The 16426-nt window shown below is 38.0% G+C and overlaps 1 protein-coding gene across 1 annotated transcript in view; it reads right to left on the bottom strand.

The window, feature by feature from the left end:
• The window catches only part of SCAF8 (SR-related CTD associated factor 8), a gene marked incomplete at its 5' end in the record, with an annotated part of 174500 nt that overhangs the window by 77149 nt on the left and 80925 nt on the right, over nt 1-16426 (bottom strand). The window contains 2 exon segments of the mRNA XM_084228090.1: nt 11758-13225; nt 14263-14478. Of these exon segments, the coding sequence (XP_084084216.1) occupies nt 11772-13225; nt 14263-14478 (1670 nt within the window). The 3' untranslated portion in view covers nt 11758-11771.

Here is a 16426-nt window from a genome sequence, read left to right as displayed (position 1 = left end):
CTGATTTATTGTATCCGTCACAGCTATGAGGGACACTACGAGTGTCTCCTGGGGGAGGGAGGAAAATGTTGGTATCGTCCACATTACTTAATCTTGCTCTAGATACAAACGAAGTGCCTAGCACAAGAAAGTAACAGACACCACTACTGAGGGGCACGCTAAAGGCTGCCTTTCCCTATGTTCAAGGGGCTTTCGATCATGCGAGTTACAGGAAAGAAGGAACCCTACGTCACACCAGTCCCTGTCCTGGGACTTGCAAAATTTTTCATTGTAGCTGAAAGCTGCAAGCTCAGAAGAGTCAGGAAAACCAGAACCAAGGATACTAGGTCACAGCAGTCGGTTACAGAGGTTAATTCCAGATTCCATCGTGCTCAAAGAGCAGTAGACTGCAGGAATCATGAGGCGGCACCAAGGCATTCCAACGGCTATCAAACTCTCGCTGACAAGGGTGTGCAGCAAGCTGTCTGAGCAGGGGCACCCTGGGCTAAATCCCAACCAGATAAATGCCTGGGCTGCTTATCATCATGCCAAGGGGTCTACTTCCTTGGCGTTTCTAGTACGTACTGTTTCTAGCTGAAGAGTCAGACCTGCTACCGTTACTACCGTGGGTCAGTCCCACACGGACTGGGAAGTCAAGAACTTCATTCTGCACTTATCAGGAGAAACGGAGTCTAGAACCGAGGCTCACAAATTAGAACACTCTAAGAGTATGCCCATACAACAGCCTTTTAAAAAGTCATGAAAAGGAAAAAGAGATGGTTTCATCTTGTTTAATCCCTAAACATGGAAGTTGAAGGTCAACTATGGGCCTGGCGTTGCCCACTCCTAGACCCCCTCCCTTTTTCTCCCCCCATTTCTGGTCTCTCTCAGGCCCGGTTCAGCCTCAGTTACCTTTTGGGCAGTTTTGAACCCAGCTGGTTCAAAAAAAAGAAACTGGGGCAAATCCATGAAATGAACCATAGTACTGATGTTACTGAGGACTGGGTAGTAATACTAAAAAGTATTTCTTGGCTATAATAAATAAGATGAACCAATGACTCAAAATTATTATTATTTTTTTTTAATTTTCTAGAGGCATGTCTTATTTATTTATTTATTATTTGTTTGTTTGGTTGGTTTATACATGCACTGGGTACAGTCAGAAGCGCGGGAGGGTGAGAGAATTCACCAGAGCCAGAGCGGGGAGCAGAGCAGGCAGAAGGACCGAAGTACACTGCTGAGGGGAGCAGCGGGCGGCAGGAGAGGTCTGCGCGCCATGTGGGACCCTCCTCCGGTGGCCGGGGAGCAGCCGGGGATCGAACCGGTGCTGCAGAGGCCGCGGGCAGCTTCGCAACCCAGCGCTCAACCGCTGCGCCACCGGGGAGGCCCCTCAAAATTATTTCTTGCTAGCAGTTTGTGTTTGGCCAGCTAGCAGAAATTTTCGCTCTTGTTCTCCTTCTCTGAGAATACATTAGTACCGAGTACACATTTATTATTGATTTCTGGTTATTGGGGTATTTAAAGGAGTCAATTTTCTGGGAAGACTAAGTTAGCCCTGATGAGAAAATATCAGGCTTTAAATATCTTAGGTTTGATAAGCTTAAGTGAGACTCAAAGCAAAGATAATGGTTTTAAGTCAACTAATTTCTGAGAGGACATTCAATTACCATCATAAAAAGGTCAAAGGAAAATCTACAAGACCTGCTAGAAGGTTATTTGGTTAAGTTAATCTAATATACATACACACACACATATATACACACGCTCATGTGTAAACATTTCCAACTATATATATATATATAGCCAATTATGAATATATTCACTTTCGAATGTTTTGAACAATGCTAAAATGATAAAAGAGTTACCAAAAAATTGAGATGACTACTCATTGAGAGAGAGAGAAAAAAAAGTATTTACATGAAAAATCAGCTTGGCTCAATCACGCCCGGCCATAACAGGTGGTCTGTTGAAGACACCTGTAATTATTTGACAACCAACCCAATAAAATTCTGGGCTCTATAGTCACATTCTTTTCCTGCTGGACCATCAAGCACTTGGGGCTACAAGCAAAAATGGAGAAGTGCCCATAAACAGCTAAGAATAATAGAGAAAGCAGTGAAGTGCTCCTTTGCTAAGCCTGAGAAAATCATATCTGAAAGGACTTAATGAAAACCATTGTGTCAGCCTCATTCAACTCTCAATGCAAACGTCTCACTGTTTAAGACCAGTTTATCTTAATCTTCTAAAGATCATTCCCATCTGATGCTTATTGGCTTAGGAAAGACCAACGCTGTGCCCCTGTCCACCCACACGGAGAGCTAAGCCACACAGCCAGAGGCTCACTATCGATAGAAAGGCAGGTATCTTATTCCTGTGTGTGTCAGGTGAAGACGCCATCAGAATCTTTCTTTTCAACAGTCTCGCATTCCTTACTTTTACTAGGAGTTAAATGGAATTGTTCTTGGGAGAAGAGGGATCCTTGCTAGGCCCTTTGAAAACTGATACAATTTGAGAAATCATCCTTAGCTTGCCATTAATTAAATGTGAGCTACTGACTTTACTTGCCTGGAGTAAAAAAAAATGTTATGAAGGAAACTTGAAACACCACATAAATGAAAACAATGGCTCTGAATTGTGAAGCTGGAGGCACAAAGGCTGTGTACTTAGACCTCTTCACTTAAAGTCCTATATCTACTGCTTCGCTCCAACAAATAGATTTACAGTAACCACTGTGGCAAAGAAGTACTGGCGCTGTACATAGATTAAGGGCTTGCCCCCATCCATCCAAACTCAGCTTTTTGTATTGAGGTAACAATTACTTTATTCCCTACAGAACTTAGCAGTTATTTTTCAAAGCACTGATAAAATGTAAATTGACTGCTTTCCACTTAAAAGTAAAGGCAACTGGGCTCCCAAGTGTTGCAGAGGGTTGAGCACAGCACTGGGCTGAGAGCAATCCATAGCCTCTGCAGCACAAGTTCGATCCCCAGCTGGCCGGGGAGCAACCCACAAGGCGCAGACCTCTCCTGCCTCTCCCGCTGCTCCCCAGTTCTTGTATACATAAATAAATAAATAAATCTTAAAAAACAGAAACAAAAACAGATGCACAGTTAATGGAATAGGATTGAGAGCCCTACATGCCTGGCAGCATTCTAAGCTCTCTGATGCTCTTCTAATAAACATCAAGAGTTCTCCACTCAACTTTCTATAAAAGTTACAGGTGTTCTTATTAAGACACTTCTTTAGTAAAGGCCTGTAGAGTCAAATAATTTGGATGTCAGTCCAAAAAAGCTCGCCAGGGCCTCCCTGATGGCACAAGGGATTAAGCACAGCACTATGAAGCAATACGCAGCCTCTGCAGCAGGAGTTCAATCCCTGGCCGGCCGGGGAACAACCCACATGGCGCAGCAGACCTCTCCTGACTCACCCGCTGCTCCCCTCAGCAGTGTATTTCAGTCAGTCTGCCTGTTCTGTTCCCCACTCTGTCTCTGGTGGATCCTCTCACCTCCCACATCTCTGGCCTGTACACATACCCCAGCTCTTGTATGCATAAATAAGTGAATCTTTAAAAAAAAAAAAAAAAAGCTCACTAATTCTATGAAAAAATAGAGAAACCTATACAGAAATTAAACATTAAAAAAATAATGAACAAGTTGGCCATTTATTTGGTAAATAAAATACCTATTTCTAATAAAATTCTGGAAATTTTCAAAAGAAGACTAACAGAAAACGGTACAATTATAAAGGCACAAGCAACAGACGTGATCGGGAAGGCACAATGTGTATTTTCAGGGTAGCTATATTTCAGGGAGTCTTAAAAAACCTCCACTTCTTAAAAGTCAGCATTTATTTAATGTTAGAATAATTCCTAGTAGTCTTTGCTATCTAACACTAACTACTACTAACAGCAGTGGATTTTCTTTGCCAATTTCTATACTTTCAGTATTACTAAAGACACAAAATTAGGGACATTACAAATTCACCTAAAAAGTTGGGCAGCATTTTGCAATACTTAATTTAGGGATTGAAATTAGATTGCTGTTAACACCCAAAGTAATTTAAAAACGGAATTTCTATAAAGATGTTTGTTTTGTCGTCCTAAAATGTAATGACCTTTTCCACTGTATGTGTTTTGAATGTTCATGGACTACTTAGATGTTCTACAGTTTAGTCACAGGCTATTATGGATTGAATTGTGTCCTCCAAAAATATATGCAGTGTTGAATTCCTAATTCCTGGTACCTCAGAATGTGGTAACTTGTTTGGAAACAAGGTCACTGCAGAAGTCATTTGTTTAGATGAGGTCATGCCTGCCTGAGTAGGGCAGGCCCAATCCAACACAACCGGCGTCCTTACTAGAGGTGACCTTTGACACAGACAAGCACTGAGAGAGGATAACGTGGAGATACATGATGGAAGGCGGCCATGTGAAGACAGAGGCGTCTACAGGCCAAGGACATCAAAGACTTGCTGAGAACTGCCAGACGTTTGGAAGAGGCAAGAAAGGATTCTCATCAAGAGCCTGCAGAGGGCACAGTCCTGCCAACACCTTGCTTTCAGATTTCTATGCGTCTGGAACTTGACAGAAAATTCCTGCTGTTCTGAGCCATCCAGCTTTTGATGTTGTTACAGCAGTCCTAGGGAGCTAATCACAGACCATACATTAAAATCTACCATTCCAAAAGAGCATTTTTTACAGTGAAGCTTAGTTTCAAGCGGGTGCAAACACCTATGCAAATCCAAAGCTGTATGACCATGGACCTTCCTTGAGTCTTCATTTGTAAAAGATGACAAAGCCAATGAGCCAGTGTATTTCTGAAGATACATTATGTAGACTGTCCATGATGTAGAGGTTAAAAACCTTAAGTCTCTCCACCCCCCAACCCTGTTATGAAAACGCATTTTTAACCTATGGCTAACAATTTTTAACCATTTGGCTAACAATTCAGAAAGTAGTATGATAAAGCAGAGGGCTGTATTTAAAGTATCATAAAACTTTATAAAAAACTGTCGGAAGTGAAGCCCCAATAGTCTTACTACTTAGGAATCTCTAAATCCTAGTCCTGGGTATGACCACAGTGATGTGTGTTTTTCAGAATCATTTGAGTTGGTATGGCTATATCCTCCTCCAACCTGAAAGGCTCAAAGCAATTTCAATCATCACATTAAAAAAAGATGAACTCTTAACAGTGAACCTTAATACTTTCAAAGATTAATACAAGTTTTCTAATTTTACTAATACTCTTACTAATGTGTAAACTGATCTGAGTTCCGTAATAAACACAAGACTCACGTTATGAAAAAAATGATTTTTCAAATGCAGTAGCTTTTTATTCCATGTAATAATCATAACATAAGCAAAATAATAATTCGCTTTGGCAAGAGTAGGAGAAACAGAAGAGTAATGACAATTACGACAAACACGTCCCCTGAAGTGTGGGTGAGGCGGCAACATGGCCACGAGTTTGAGAGTCACCTGGCCAAAAACTTGGAAAAGCCGATCAAAGGCACCAGGACCTGCTGTGGATTAAACCCTCAGGTGAATCTACATTGAGTGACTTGAACAGAAGACTTGAAGAGAAAGAAAACCTAGAAGCCGATCATACAGTCTAACAAAGCAAAACGACCGCGAATTAGCCACTGCCGACTAGACCAGGACCACTGAGCTGTTTGAATTCACTGGTGACTCAACACGAACACTGCATGCTTACTGTGTGTAAAGGTAACTTTACATACTTCACTTAATTCAGGTCATGGAGTAGTCTAAAACAGTTTTATCCATTAAAAAAAAAAAAAAAAAACAAACACGAAAACACCTGAGTACCAAGTCTGGCTGTATTTACAGTGTATAATGTCAAGTTTTAGAACCGAAAATACAAATGCGCAAAGCAGTGCCAGGAGCTGCTTTACATACACGAGCACATTTTAAAGGATAAAAAGTTTTGAGCCTTACTATGGGAAAAGGTATTTTCAAAAAGAAACCTTATTTAACATCAATGTAACACAATCCTGTCTTCCAAATAGTAAGATATTAAGAAAGTTAACAATATTATGCCATAGTATAACCTTAAGAAAAAGTCAAATCCTGAAAACAGAATCTAAGAAAATGAAGCAATGGTTTAACTACAGGAAACAACACTCCCATGTAAATTGGGAACAATGAAAACACAGCTTAAATTTAGCTGCGTTTAACTGCTGCCTGCCCTATATTGGATTAGTCTGGTTAGGATGCTCAAGTTTGTTTTCTCTATTCAAATTCATTTGTCTTTTCCAAAGAAAAGAGGTGCTCAGTAAGGGTGAGCCTCTGCCACCTGAGTCTGCACAGCATTAAGTAGCTATGCACTAATTTATTTAATCTGACAGACCTGGATTTCAATCTTTGCTCAAATATATTAACAAGTTGTGAGACCTCAGGAAGTTACTTAAATCTGTGACTTGGGTTTCTCTTTAGTAAAATATTTAAATAACTACCTCACAAGATCATGAGGATTATTGTTGTTCAGGTAATAGAGTTATCCAGGTTCCTGTCACACAGAGTATGCCAATGAAATATTAGATAATATCGATTAAAAAATGTAACCCTGCAGCTACTAAGCCAAGGGCAGCTGTGAACTGCTTTTAACAATAGTACTTGTCTGGAATGACCAGTCAAAAGAGGGGAGGCTACAGTGCTATGACCACGAGGATTTGAGAGCTGGGAAATAGGCAGAAAAACAACACGATGACAGCTGCCCCCGGGAAGGGGTAGGAGGGAAAGGTGACAGGGGTAGGGACAAATGAATCAGGTCAACCAAATGCTACAGATCTGCCATTGTGAGGCAAGTGTAATACAAATTCATTTTATCTTCATTAAATCAGGGCTCAAACCCACGTGTTCAAGTTCACCTCCCCCATCCGCTGAGCTCAGCACATCAGGGCTGTCTGGGCTCCCTTCACTGCGGGTCATCCTACTGTCCTTCCGCGGGATAGGCAACCCCTCAGTGCAGTATTAGCTAGCTATACTGTATGTTACTAGTTAGTTAAAATATTTGTTTTATATTGCGAATGGAACAAGGCAGAGCAATTCTAAGCGTGCACAATGGATGAAAGAGGATTTAGTAGCGAGGAAGAATAATGAGCAAGGGCCACGCCAAAATAAACCACTGATGTGTGTTGGTTTTGATGTGCAACTCACATCTAAGTCGTCCTGCTACTAACGATATGGTCCTTGGTCAATTTAATGCTTCAACTTTGTCCCAAAGGGGATCTCTCAAATAGCCAAAACAATTACATGACTGATTTTTCGAGGTATCCTATATAAAATTTCACTTGAATCAAAAACACTCCCTGAAAAGCCATCTCCTATGCCTCTTCCCACCCCTTTCTTGCTATTATTCATTTCCAAATGAGCAAGTGAGTTTAAAACATCTGCGATAATGGACTTTTCTATTTTTTATCTATCCTGCAACACCAATTAATTTTCAATCACTAAAAATTTTAATTAAAAAAAAATTAAGAATCTGGGCCTTCCTGGTGGCACAAAGGGTTAAGATGCAGCACTATGAAACTACCCGCAGCCACTGCAGCACGTTCAATCCCTCCCTGCCCAGGGAGGTGACCCACATGGCACAGCAGACCTCTCCTGTCTCGACCACTGCTCCCCTCAGCAGTGGATTTCAGTGGATCTGCCTGTTCTGCTCTCCCCACTCTGTCTCTTGTGAATCGTCTCACCCACCGCATTTCTGGCCTGCATCCCAGCTCTTGCATGCATAAACAAATAAATCTTTAAAAAAAATTAAGACTCTCAAGTGCACACACATATTTTAATCTCTCTATAAAGTGGTATGTAGGTTTAAAAAACAACAAGCCAGAAATGTGGGGGTATAACTAGTGTCTGTGTGCGTTAAAGTATGTTTCACCCCTGGAGATTCTGTATTGTTAAGACTGTGGTGACACCCCTGCCCCAATACTTTCAAAGAACTCCACAGGTGATACTGTTATATATTACTGGCTGAGGACCACAGAGATAGTATTTTCAATTGCTTTTAATATGCATGCCTGATAGCCTCAAAAATATATAAAACATAGGCAATTAATTTTAAATGCTAGTTCCAGAATATTTTGGTAGATCAAGGTATCCTATGTATAATCTCACATTAGACGTGTAATAACCTGATTTATTTTTTTTTCAGAAGTGGAAAATAAAAGTTTTAGGGGCTACAAAATATGTTATACTCTAAAAGATGTTTTATATAAATCCACAGCATCATCAATTAAGGAAACATTTATTATTCCTTGTCACACTGCAGTATGTGGTAACTTAAAACAATTTATTGTGCCTCTTATAAATGGATATATACTTGTTCTCCTTCTATATTATATAAAATATTTAAAGAGAAAATGGTTTTCTTTCTTTAAAAGTCCTTAAAACATTTTACTAATATAGCACCTAATAAAGTAATAATGATGAAGAAGGCACATAAGGCAGAGCAAAAATTTTAATTGGATATTAAAATTTTCCGTTCATTTAAAGGCTGTGCCTATTAAGATATATACAATGAAGAAAATCATCAAAATGTTCATTAAATCACTTACTGAGAAAGGGAAATATATAAAGTCCAATAATGAATGCCATATTTCTTTTTTTTGGTAAGACACTATTTACATTTTTGTCAGTGAATTAGGGGTGGGTCTTACAACTACTGGCATTTCATATTGGAAGCGTTTTTTTTTTTTCCCTGAATGAAGCTTCTTACAATGAATGGCACCTTAAATCTGATAAATAATGGTTTTTATAAAAAATACTTCTTCAAATTAAAAGAAGTAACTTTCCTTTTAAGTGTAACAAAAATGCCCCATCCCCGAAATAATCTCTGATTAATGTTTAGTTCCATAAACTCTAAACTTTTACACAAGTGAAGACAGCCAGTAAGTTTAATAAAGTAACTCAATTATCAGGATAAAAGGAATTGCTCTGGTAAGGATGTAATAGCTTAAATATAAGCAAATTTTATCAATTAAATATTATATGAAGTCATTTACAGAATTTTAGAACAATTCTATATTATTCCATCTCTATGCTGCAGATAAAGGCTACTTTGCTATAAAGTTTCTATCTACAATTTAAATTGCCAGAGTACAGTATATGCCCTTACGGCAAGAACAGAAGCCAATGTTTAATGAAATGTTTAAACATACAAAATTTTAAAAATGAATACCTACTAGTACTGCAGAAAGTCACTCTCTCTCTCTCCCCCAACATATCATGAATGAGGAAAAATGTGTGACTTGATGTTGAATACAGTTACTGCCTGCAGCTTTCCAAACCCTTCTGTTAAAGTGCTAGGTTACTCCTTGCATGTTTCTAATTGTTAGCATTCTAGTGACTGCAATTGTGATCAAAAGCATTAAAAATGTGATTAAATCCTACATCATAATTCTTAAAGACAAAATTTTTCTCTTGATCATCTAAAAACATGGTGAACATAAATATCAATTTTGAAAATTCTGTATGAGTAAAAGCCTTTCACTTAAACATTATATAACAAAATAAGAACAAAGCATGAGAACAAGTACATGATTTTTTTCCCCCCAGCTATTTTAAGAGTGTCACACATTTCCAAGATGGGTGCTAGACATAGTACTGACAATGAAATAGATAACTTTCACCACCAGGATTTTCAAACCAATGCAAGTATGGTACATATTTTGTTTTCAAGTTTGCACATAAAGGCCCAACAGTGACAAAAAAGCTTGGCATCAAGTCACTGAAAAGTCTCACATTTTTATTGCTACTTAACCCAAGTGAATGTCACTTAATTTTCATAATGTTAAATGCAACTAAAGTAGCTTGAGAGAAATGTCAGTCAATATAATTTCCCTAAAGGACAAGGTTAATCTTTCCCTGAACATTAAAAAACTCTGTACCAATGTCACAGTTTTCTTGTTACTCTAAGGAAAAGTTCTTATGCCAACTCAAATTATTGGATTGAACTGAAATAAGCAGCAAATTTCTACTCACTTTTCCAAATAACAAAATTAATAATGTACTATGTCTATTCAGAATCTATAAGAAAAGGCTTTATTTTTGGCCAGGAACCATAAAGCTCTTATATGCCCTTTAGATCATCAGAGGTAAGCAAAACCAAGCCAACTTTAAATGGTTGGTGTGCTACATCATTTTCTGGAGGCTTAACAAACACAGCTCAAGATTTTTAGATAAATCAAGCAAATGATGAATTGTTGAAAATGCACAGGCAACAAAATGACTACTCATAGAACCAAAATAAAAGCCTTCATTAGAAACTAAAAAAAAAAACAAAAACAAAAACAAAAACCACCAATGATTTTATATACATGTAAAACCAAAAGGAGAAACAAACAGCAAATAAATGAAATTTAAAAGCAAAAAAACTAATAAATTAATAAACAATAAACCAATCCCCAAATTTTCTGCTACTCATTTACCTTGGAGGTAACTGTTACCCAGAGCCTATAAAACACATGACCAACACATTGTTCCTAGAATACACATTACTATTTTTGAATTCACCACACAGCTATACAGTCTGTGCTACTATGAAATTTACTTCAGGCGAGTGACCAGTAAGTACTTTAGACTAGCACTATCTGTGCAGAACAGCAAGCATAGTGTGAAATAAAGCACTGCAAACATTTATGTGTCATTTCGCTCCATGCTAAATCTGGCTTCGTGCTTAACTACATTAATTGCCAAATTGCCACTGCATTTCTTTACAATAATTCTTATTTTACCTTCATATAGGCTAAGAGTTATAACTATGAGCAATTTGCAATCAGCCAAATTTCTCTTATTTTCTACCAGGTTTAAAAGAATATTTTATTATCTAAACTTCATCAATTTTCTATTTTTCTCTGTATGTGCATAAAGATAGGCATACAGAGAAAGAGAAGAATCTACATGACTTACACAATAAATATACACAAATATTACATACATACTAATGAAACTGCATGATTTTATATCAAAGTACATGCTTTTATAACCACACAGTTCTTCATTGTCATTATTAAGAATAGAAAACTTCTGCAAAAACTAAGCACATGCAGCTAATGATCCAGGGTTTTAAGCATTTGTAGGTTAAAAAAATACAATTCCTAGAACACTGTTATCAAACAAATAAGTTTTTATTGGCATCTAAAAACAAAATTCACCCAACATTGAAACGTACTTTAATATTTATGTTGTTCTTTTTTTTTTTTTCTTTTTTTTACTCACTGCAGTATGAGGAACAAATCACAAACACTTACTTTGGAGAAACAGAGACCATAGTGTAGATTTTACAAAATCACTTTTTAAAATCTCTGTATTATGCTCCTCAAATGTCTAGAGCCAGTCTTTGCATAAAATATCACAGCTTTGTCTATTACCTTAAAATTCTGCAGCAGCCTAAAGATATGGATAAGATATACCTCCATTTGTTATTCTGAAATATATCTATTACCATATCCAACCTAATGGTAGTATCTAAAAAATTCTTTCTTCCATAGGAAGTCTCTGACAAGCTGTTATTCATTTCCTTGAAGTTAAAAGAATCTGGGGGGCAACATTTATATTTTATCAGAAAAATAAAAAATGTTTACCTACCATGTTCATATAAGAACAATGTCTATACAAGTCAGTTTACAATTATTTTAAGAGAAAGGTGAACATGAACATCAGATTAACTTAATTCTGGCAGACAAAAGTGAACAACTATGGTCCAGTCAGCCATTAATCTATTACAGAGAGATGACAACTTTACAAAAGGTATCTTTTACCTACTGAGTGATGATTATGTCCCCTCAGTTTCTGTGCTTTCTACCACTGGTTCACTTTCTATATCAGCAACTGTGTCACTCTTCTCCTTGTTTATTTCAGTTGAAGACGGCAGTTTTTCATAAAGTTCAGGATCATTCTGTACTGGTAAAGGTGGTGGTTGAGCATGTCTCTCAGTATTTTCACCATTAACCTGAGGCACATTATCACCTTTTCGTTGAGAAGTGGCCCCTTCAAAAAAATCAAAAACCCGAGCATGAGGAGGAGGGACCCAGGTGTTTTGAATTCTATCGCGTCCAAGACGATTTCCATTAATTTCTCGGCAGAAATCAAAATCTCTGTCATCCCTATCCCTCTGCCTCTCCCAGGGTCTTCTGCGGTCATCAAAATCTCTGTGAACTTCTTGTCCAAATCCTCTGTTCCAAGGACCACTTCTAGGATCAAATCGATAGGTTCCAGACCGAAACCTACCTCTTTCTTCATGTAAGCCTTTTGGACCAGCAAAGACGGGTATTACTCGATGCTCTCGCTCATCAAAATCTCTATGCCCCCAAGGCTTCTCTGGATTAAAGCCAAAATGGTCTCTTCGACCAAGATGATCTATACCTGGTCTCACAAGATTCTCTCTTATGTCAACAGGAGGTCTTCCAAAATGATCCCTACCATCTAATGGAGGCCTTCCAGGACCTTCTCTTGGATCTATAGGCCGTCCAATTACATCCCTAACATCCATTGGGGGAGGTCTACCAATGCTTTCCCTGGTTTCTATGGGAGGAAACCGGTAATCTCTATCTCCTTCCTGTTGAATGTTTTCGTTCCCAACTGGTATCCGTTTTTCTGGATTAGTAACATTGTCTATACTTTGTCTTCCTGGAATTAGAAAAGGTCTTTCTGGCTGACTAAAAATATCTCCAGGAGGAAAAGGACCACGGGGTGGTGGATGAAGAGCTGAATCAAGTACCGATGGAGGAGGAATACCCCTTTGGGGAGGAATTCCAGGCTGCATTAAAGGGAATCTCGGTCCTGGTGTCTGTGGTATAAGTCCTGGACGAACATCTAACATTGGAATTGCAGGCATCCTCTGACTAGAGATATTGAGAGGGGGCAAGTTTTGAGGTCCAGCTGGTGGCTGTGTTCCCAAAAGTCCAGAAGCATTTGGAACATTTGGTGGCTGTACTCCTATTAGTCCAGAATTATTATGAATATTTGGGGGCAGCACACCTAAAAGTCCAGAACTAGTCGACACGTTAGGTGGCTGTATCCCCAAAATTCCAGAGTTATTTAGAACATTTGGTGGCTGGGCTCCAATCATCCCAGAACTGCTTGAAACATTAGGCGGCCGGACTCCAAGGATTTCAGAATTACTTGATACATTTGGTCTTTGGACTCCCAGAATTCCAGAACTGCTGGTCACATTTGGCAGCTGTCCTCCTAAAATTGCAGGGCTACTTGAAATATCACTTGGAATCACTGAAACCGAAAGAAGAAAAAACACAAGATAACAATCATTCTGGTATGAAAAAGGAAATTTCATTTATGACTTTATTAAAGCTACAATTTGCAATGGTTTAGCTTTATCAACTACTTATATCCCAAGAATCAAGGCACATTAGATACTAAGTAAACATTAAAATGAGAACTAGTAATACCAGGTAATGTGAAATTTAAACATTAAAATGTAAATGGGGCGATCACCCAGAAGTTTCCTTTGCAAAAATGTAGGTTTTATACTAATTCTTCAACTGTAACAAAAATCTTTCTAAATCACAAAGCGTTCTTGATATATTATCAGTGGCACCATAAAAAAAGGACTTGGCTGCTTTTCGGCACAATCTGTGTCTTCTAGGCAAAGCTAAATGATACCTTCCAGTAGAAGGAAGTTATGTATATCTAATAATTGCTCATTTAATTTTTCTGTAAGTAGACATATTTTATGTAATCTTATTTTGATAACAAGACATTGAAGCAGGCAAAAGGCCAGAAAGGAAGGAGATGGTTCTTAATGGAAAGGTGTCAAGATCTTTACTATCCTGAATAAAATGCCCAATTATTTTTTTAGTAGAAATTTGGAATATAATTCTCTTTAAAAATCAAAACATATTTCTTTTATTATTTATTTATTCATGCATACAAGAACTGGGTGGTACAGGGCAGATGTGTGGGAGGTTGAGAGGATTCACCAGAGACAGAGCCGGGAACAGAACAGGCAGACTGACTGAAATACACTGCTGAGGGATGCAGCGGGAGAGACAGGAGAGGTCTGCCACGCCATGTAGGTATCTCCCCAGCCGGCCGGGATAGAACCCATGCTGCAGAGGCTGCGGATAGCTTCACAGCACTGTGCTCAACCTCCTGGGCCACCAGGGAGCAGCACCCTCCCGCCCCCCCCACAAATCAAAACACATTAATCTTTGTGCACTAAGTAGATACACACGCATGGCACCATCAACATCAAGAAGTAGCATTTTATGATTTGACAGTGTATTTCTGGGGAATTTTTTCCTTACCTGATCTGGCATTTTCACCAGAAGAAATCTGGTGTTCTATAAGGTGAGGTACTTTTTCTTCAGGCTCTACTTTAGCTGAAGGATTAAAAACATTTCCAGCTGGCAGAGTGGAAGTAGCAAGATTGCTGGGAACAGAACCACCTGGTAAAACAAGGCTACCAAATCCAACATCTTTCACAGTTTCTGGAGTCATGGATAATGGCGGCTGCACTAAAGCTGTTTAAAGAGGAGGGACATATATTTCAGTAACTAGCTTAACCAATTCATGTGCTAAGTTAAAACATTAACTATGACAAAAATTGGTCTTTCAAAATAGTAAATGCTTCCTGTCCTCTAGGATCGTTTGGTAAGACTACTCAATTAATATAACCATGACTTATCTTTTGGTCCTTCTATTTCATTTATAGTAAAATCTAGTTTCTGGTAATGTCATTTAATGGCATCTCTGTATTACCTAAAGCATTATCTATTCAAATGACAAATGAGTCATCATGAATAAGCTAAGTTACATTTACAACTTTCCTCTTTAAAAATAGGGAAAACCAGCACCTTTTAGAACTATTTTCATTAAAAAAAAAAAAAGCCCTTCAGTAAAGGAACAGTACTTGAGAAGAAAATGCCTGCAATACCAAAGGGAGAAAAAGAAAAACACAACACAATTTTACAAGGATGCCAGTGTGTGAATCTCTAAATACACTGAAATGACAAAAATGACATAGTAGGAGAATGAAAATCTACTCAATTCTCTTAAAATTAATATACGAGGGTCCTAACAGTCACTGCTTCTTGTCAAATGAGGTTTGACAAAACTCATCAGATGAAAAGCAAATTATAAATATCAACAATCCATTTTAAAGAATGGGTAGAATACCTTAAGTGTGTTATATACGTCAAAAAAACCCCAAAAAACAAAAAAAACCAAAAACCCAGAACCAGAGTAATACAAAATCACAAACGACTAATATGTTTTTACTCCAAATTATACCACCTTATACCACCATCCAATATTTTAAAATCACTTACTGGGGGATTTTAGGAACTGTTTATCCTAACATTCAATTCTCAATTACCTGGATAAACTTTTAGCACATAACAAAATTGTAATACAAGTGGGTAAAACCACCTGGGATAATATTGGGAATCAGGAAAATTAAATGAGACAGTGTGAGTAATTAGGAGAGCACCTGGCACATTCTATTTTCTCTCCCTCCATAAAATTGGTGCCAATTTTCCAAAGTGAATAATCTATTAAGAGATAATTGGAGGAAGGCTCTAAGATGAGTCTCTGTTATGACTTCAAAAATGGTTTCTGAAACTTCTCTAATTTCAGGAAGAACAATTCTTCCTAGACAACCAACATTAACAAAAAGGGAGTCTAATGCTCTCTAAGCACTAACAGAGTGAAGAGAGTTTAAAAAATTAAAGGAAATGTATTAGATTATCAAAAGGAAACCTCTTTACCATATATACTGTTTTAAAAAAATACATTCCTATGGGCCAATACTGGGCCCCAAAAGTTATGAAGCTCACAAAAGCTAAGGTAGTTATCTTCATATGAAAGATGTCTCATTGTCCAAAGAGTGAAGAGTTTGAACTTCAAATTGAAAAGTGAATGAAACTGCTTGGAAATTAACATCGGTTAACCCATGAACACTGAAGAAAGGGAAGAAATAAGAGCAATCCTATCACCTCTTCAGTCACTGGATGTGTCAGGAGAAAAGACAAAGAACTGATTCACTACTCTGAAAAGTGGCACTTGCAGGAAGGAATTGAGCATCTACTCTGCCTTTCCTGTACAATTCTACTTCAAGATAACTAAATACTATTAGTTGATAAGAAAGGTTTTCTTTATAGAAAAATTCTAGTTAAGAAATGTGAAAGGAATGATAAAATTGTTAAGATCACCACTCTGAAACTAAGAAAACGCAGACTCAAGTAATGAGGATCAATGGATGAAATCTGAAGGGAAATGGTTTCAGTGACTGATTTCTTTAACCTCAATACTTTGATCCATCTTAGTATCACTAAAGGTGGGATAAGAAGAGCCCAAATGGCTCAACTGTGAAAGCGGAGACTGAAAAGTGGGGCATGAAGGCCATGTGTGGCTTTTGATACGACAGAGTATCCAATCTGTAACACCTAGTAAGTGTTCTTGCCAAAAAAG

Source organism: Talpa europaea, assembly GCF_964194135.1.
Source record: "Talpa europaea genome assembly, chromosome: 2".
Lineage (NCBI taxonomy): Eukaryota > Metazoa > Chordata > Mammalia > Eulipotyphla > Talpidae > Talpa > Talpa europaea.
Note: the sequence above shows the minus strand (reverse complement) of the source record. Positions and strands in the feature narration are given on the sequence as shown.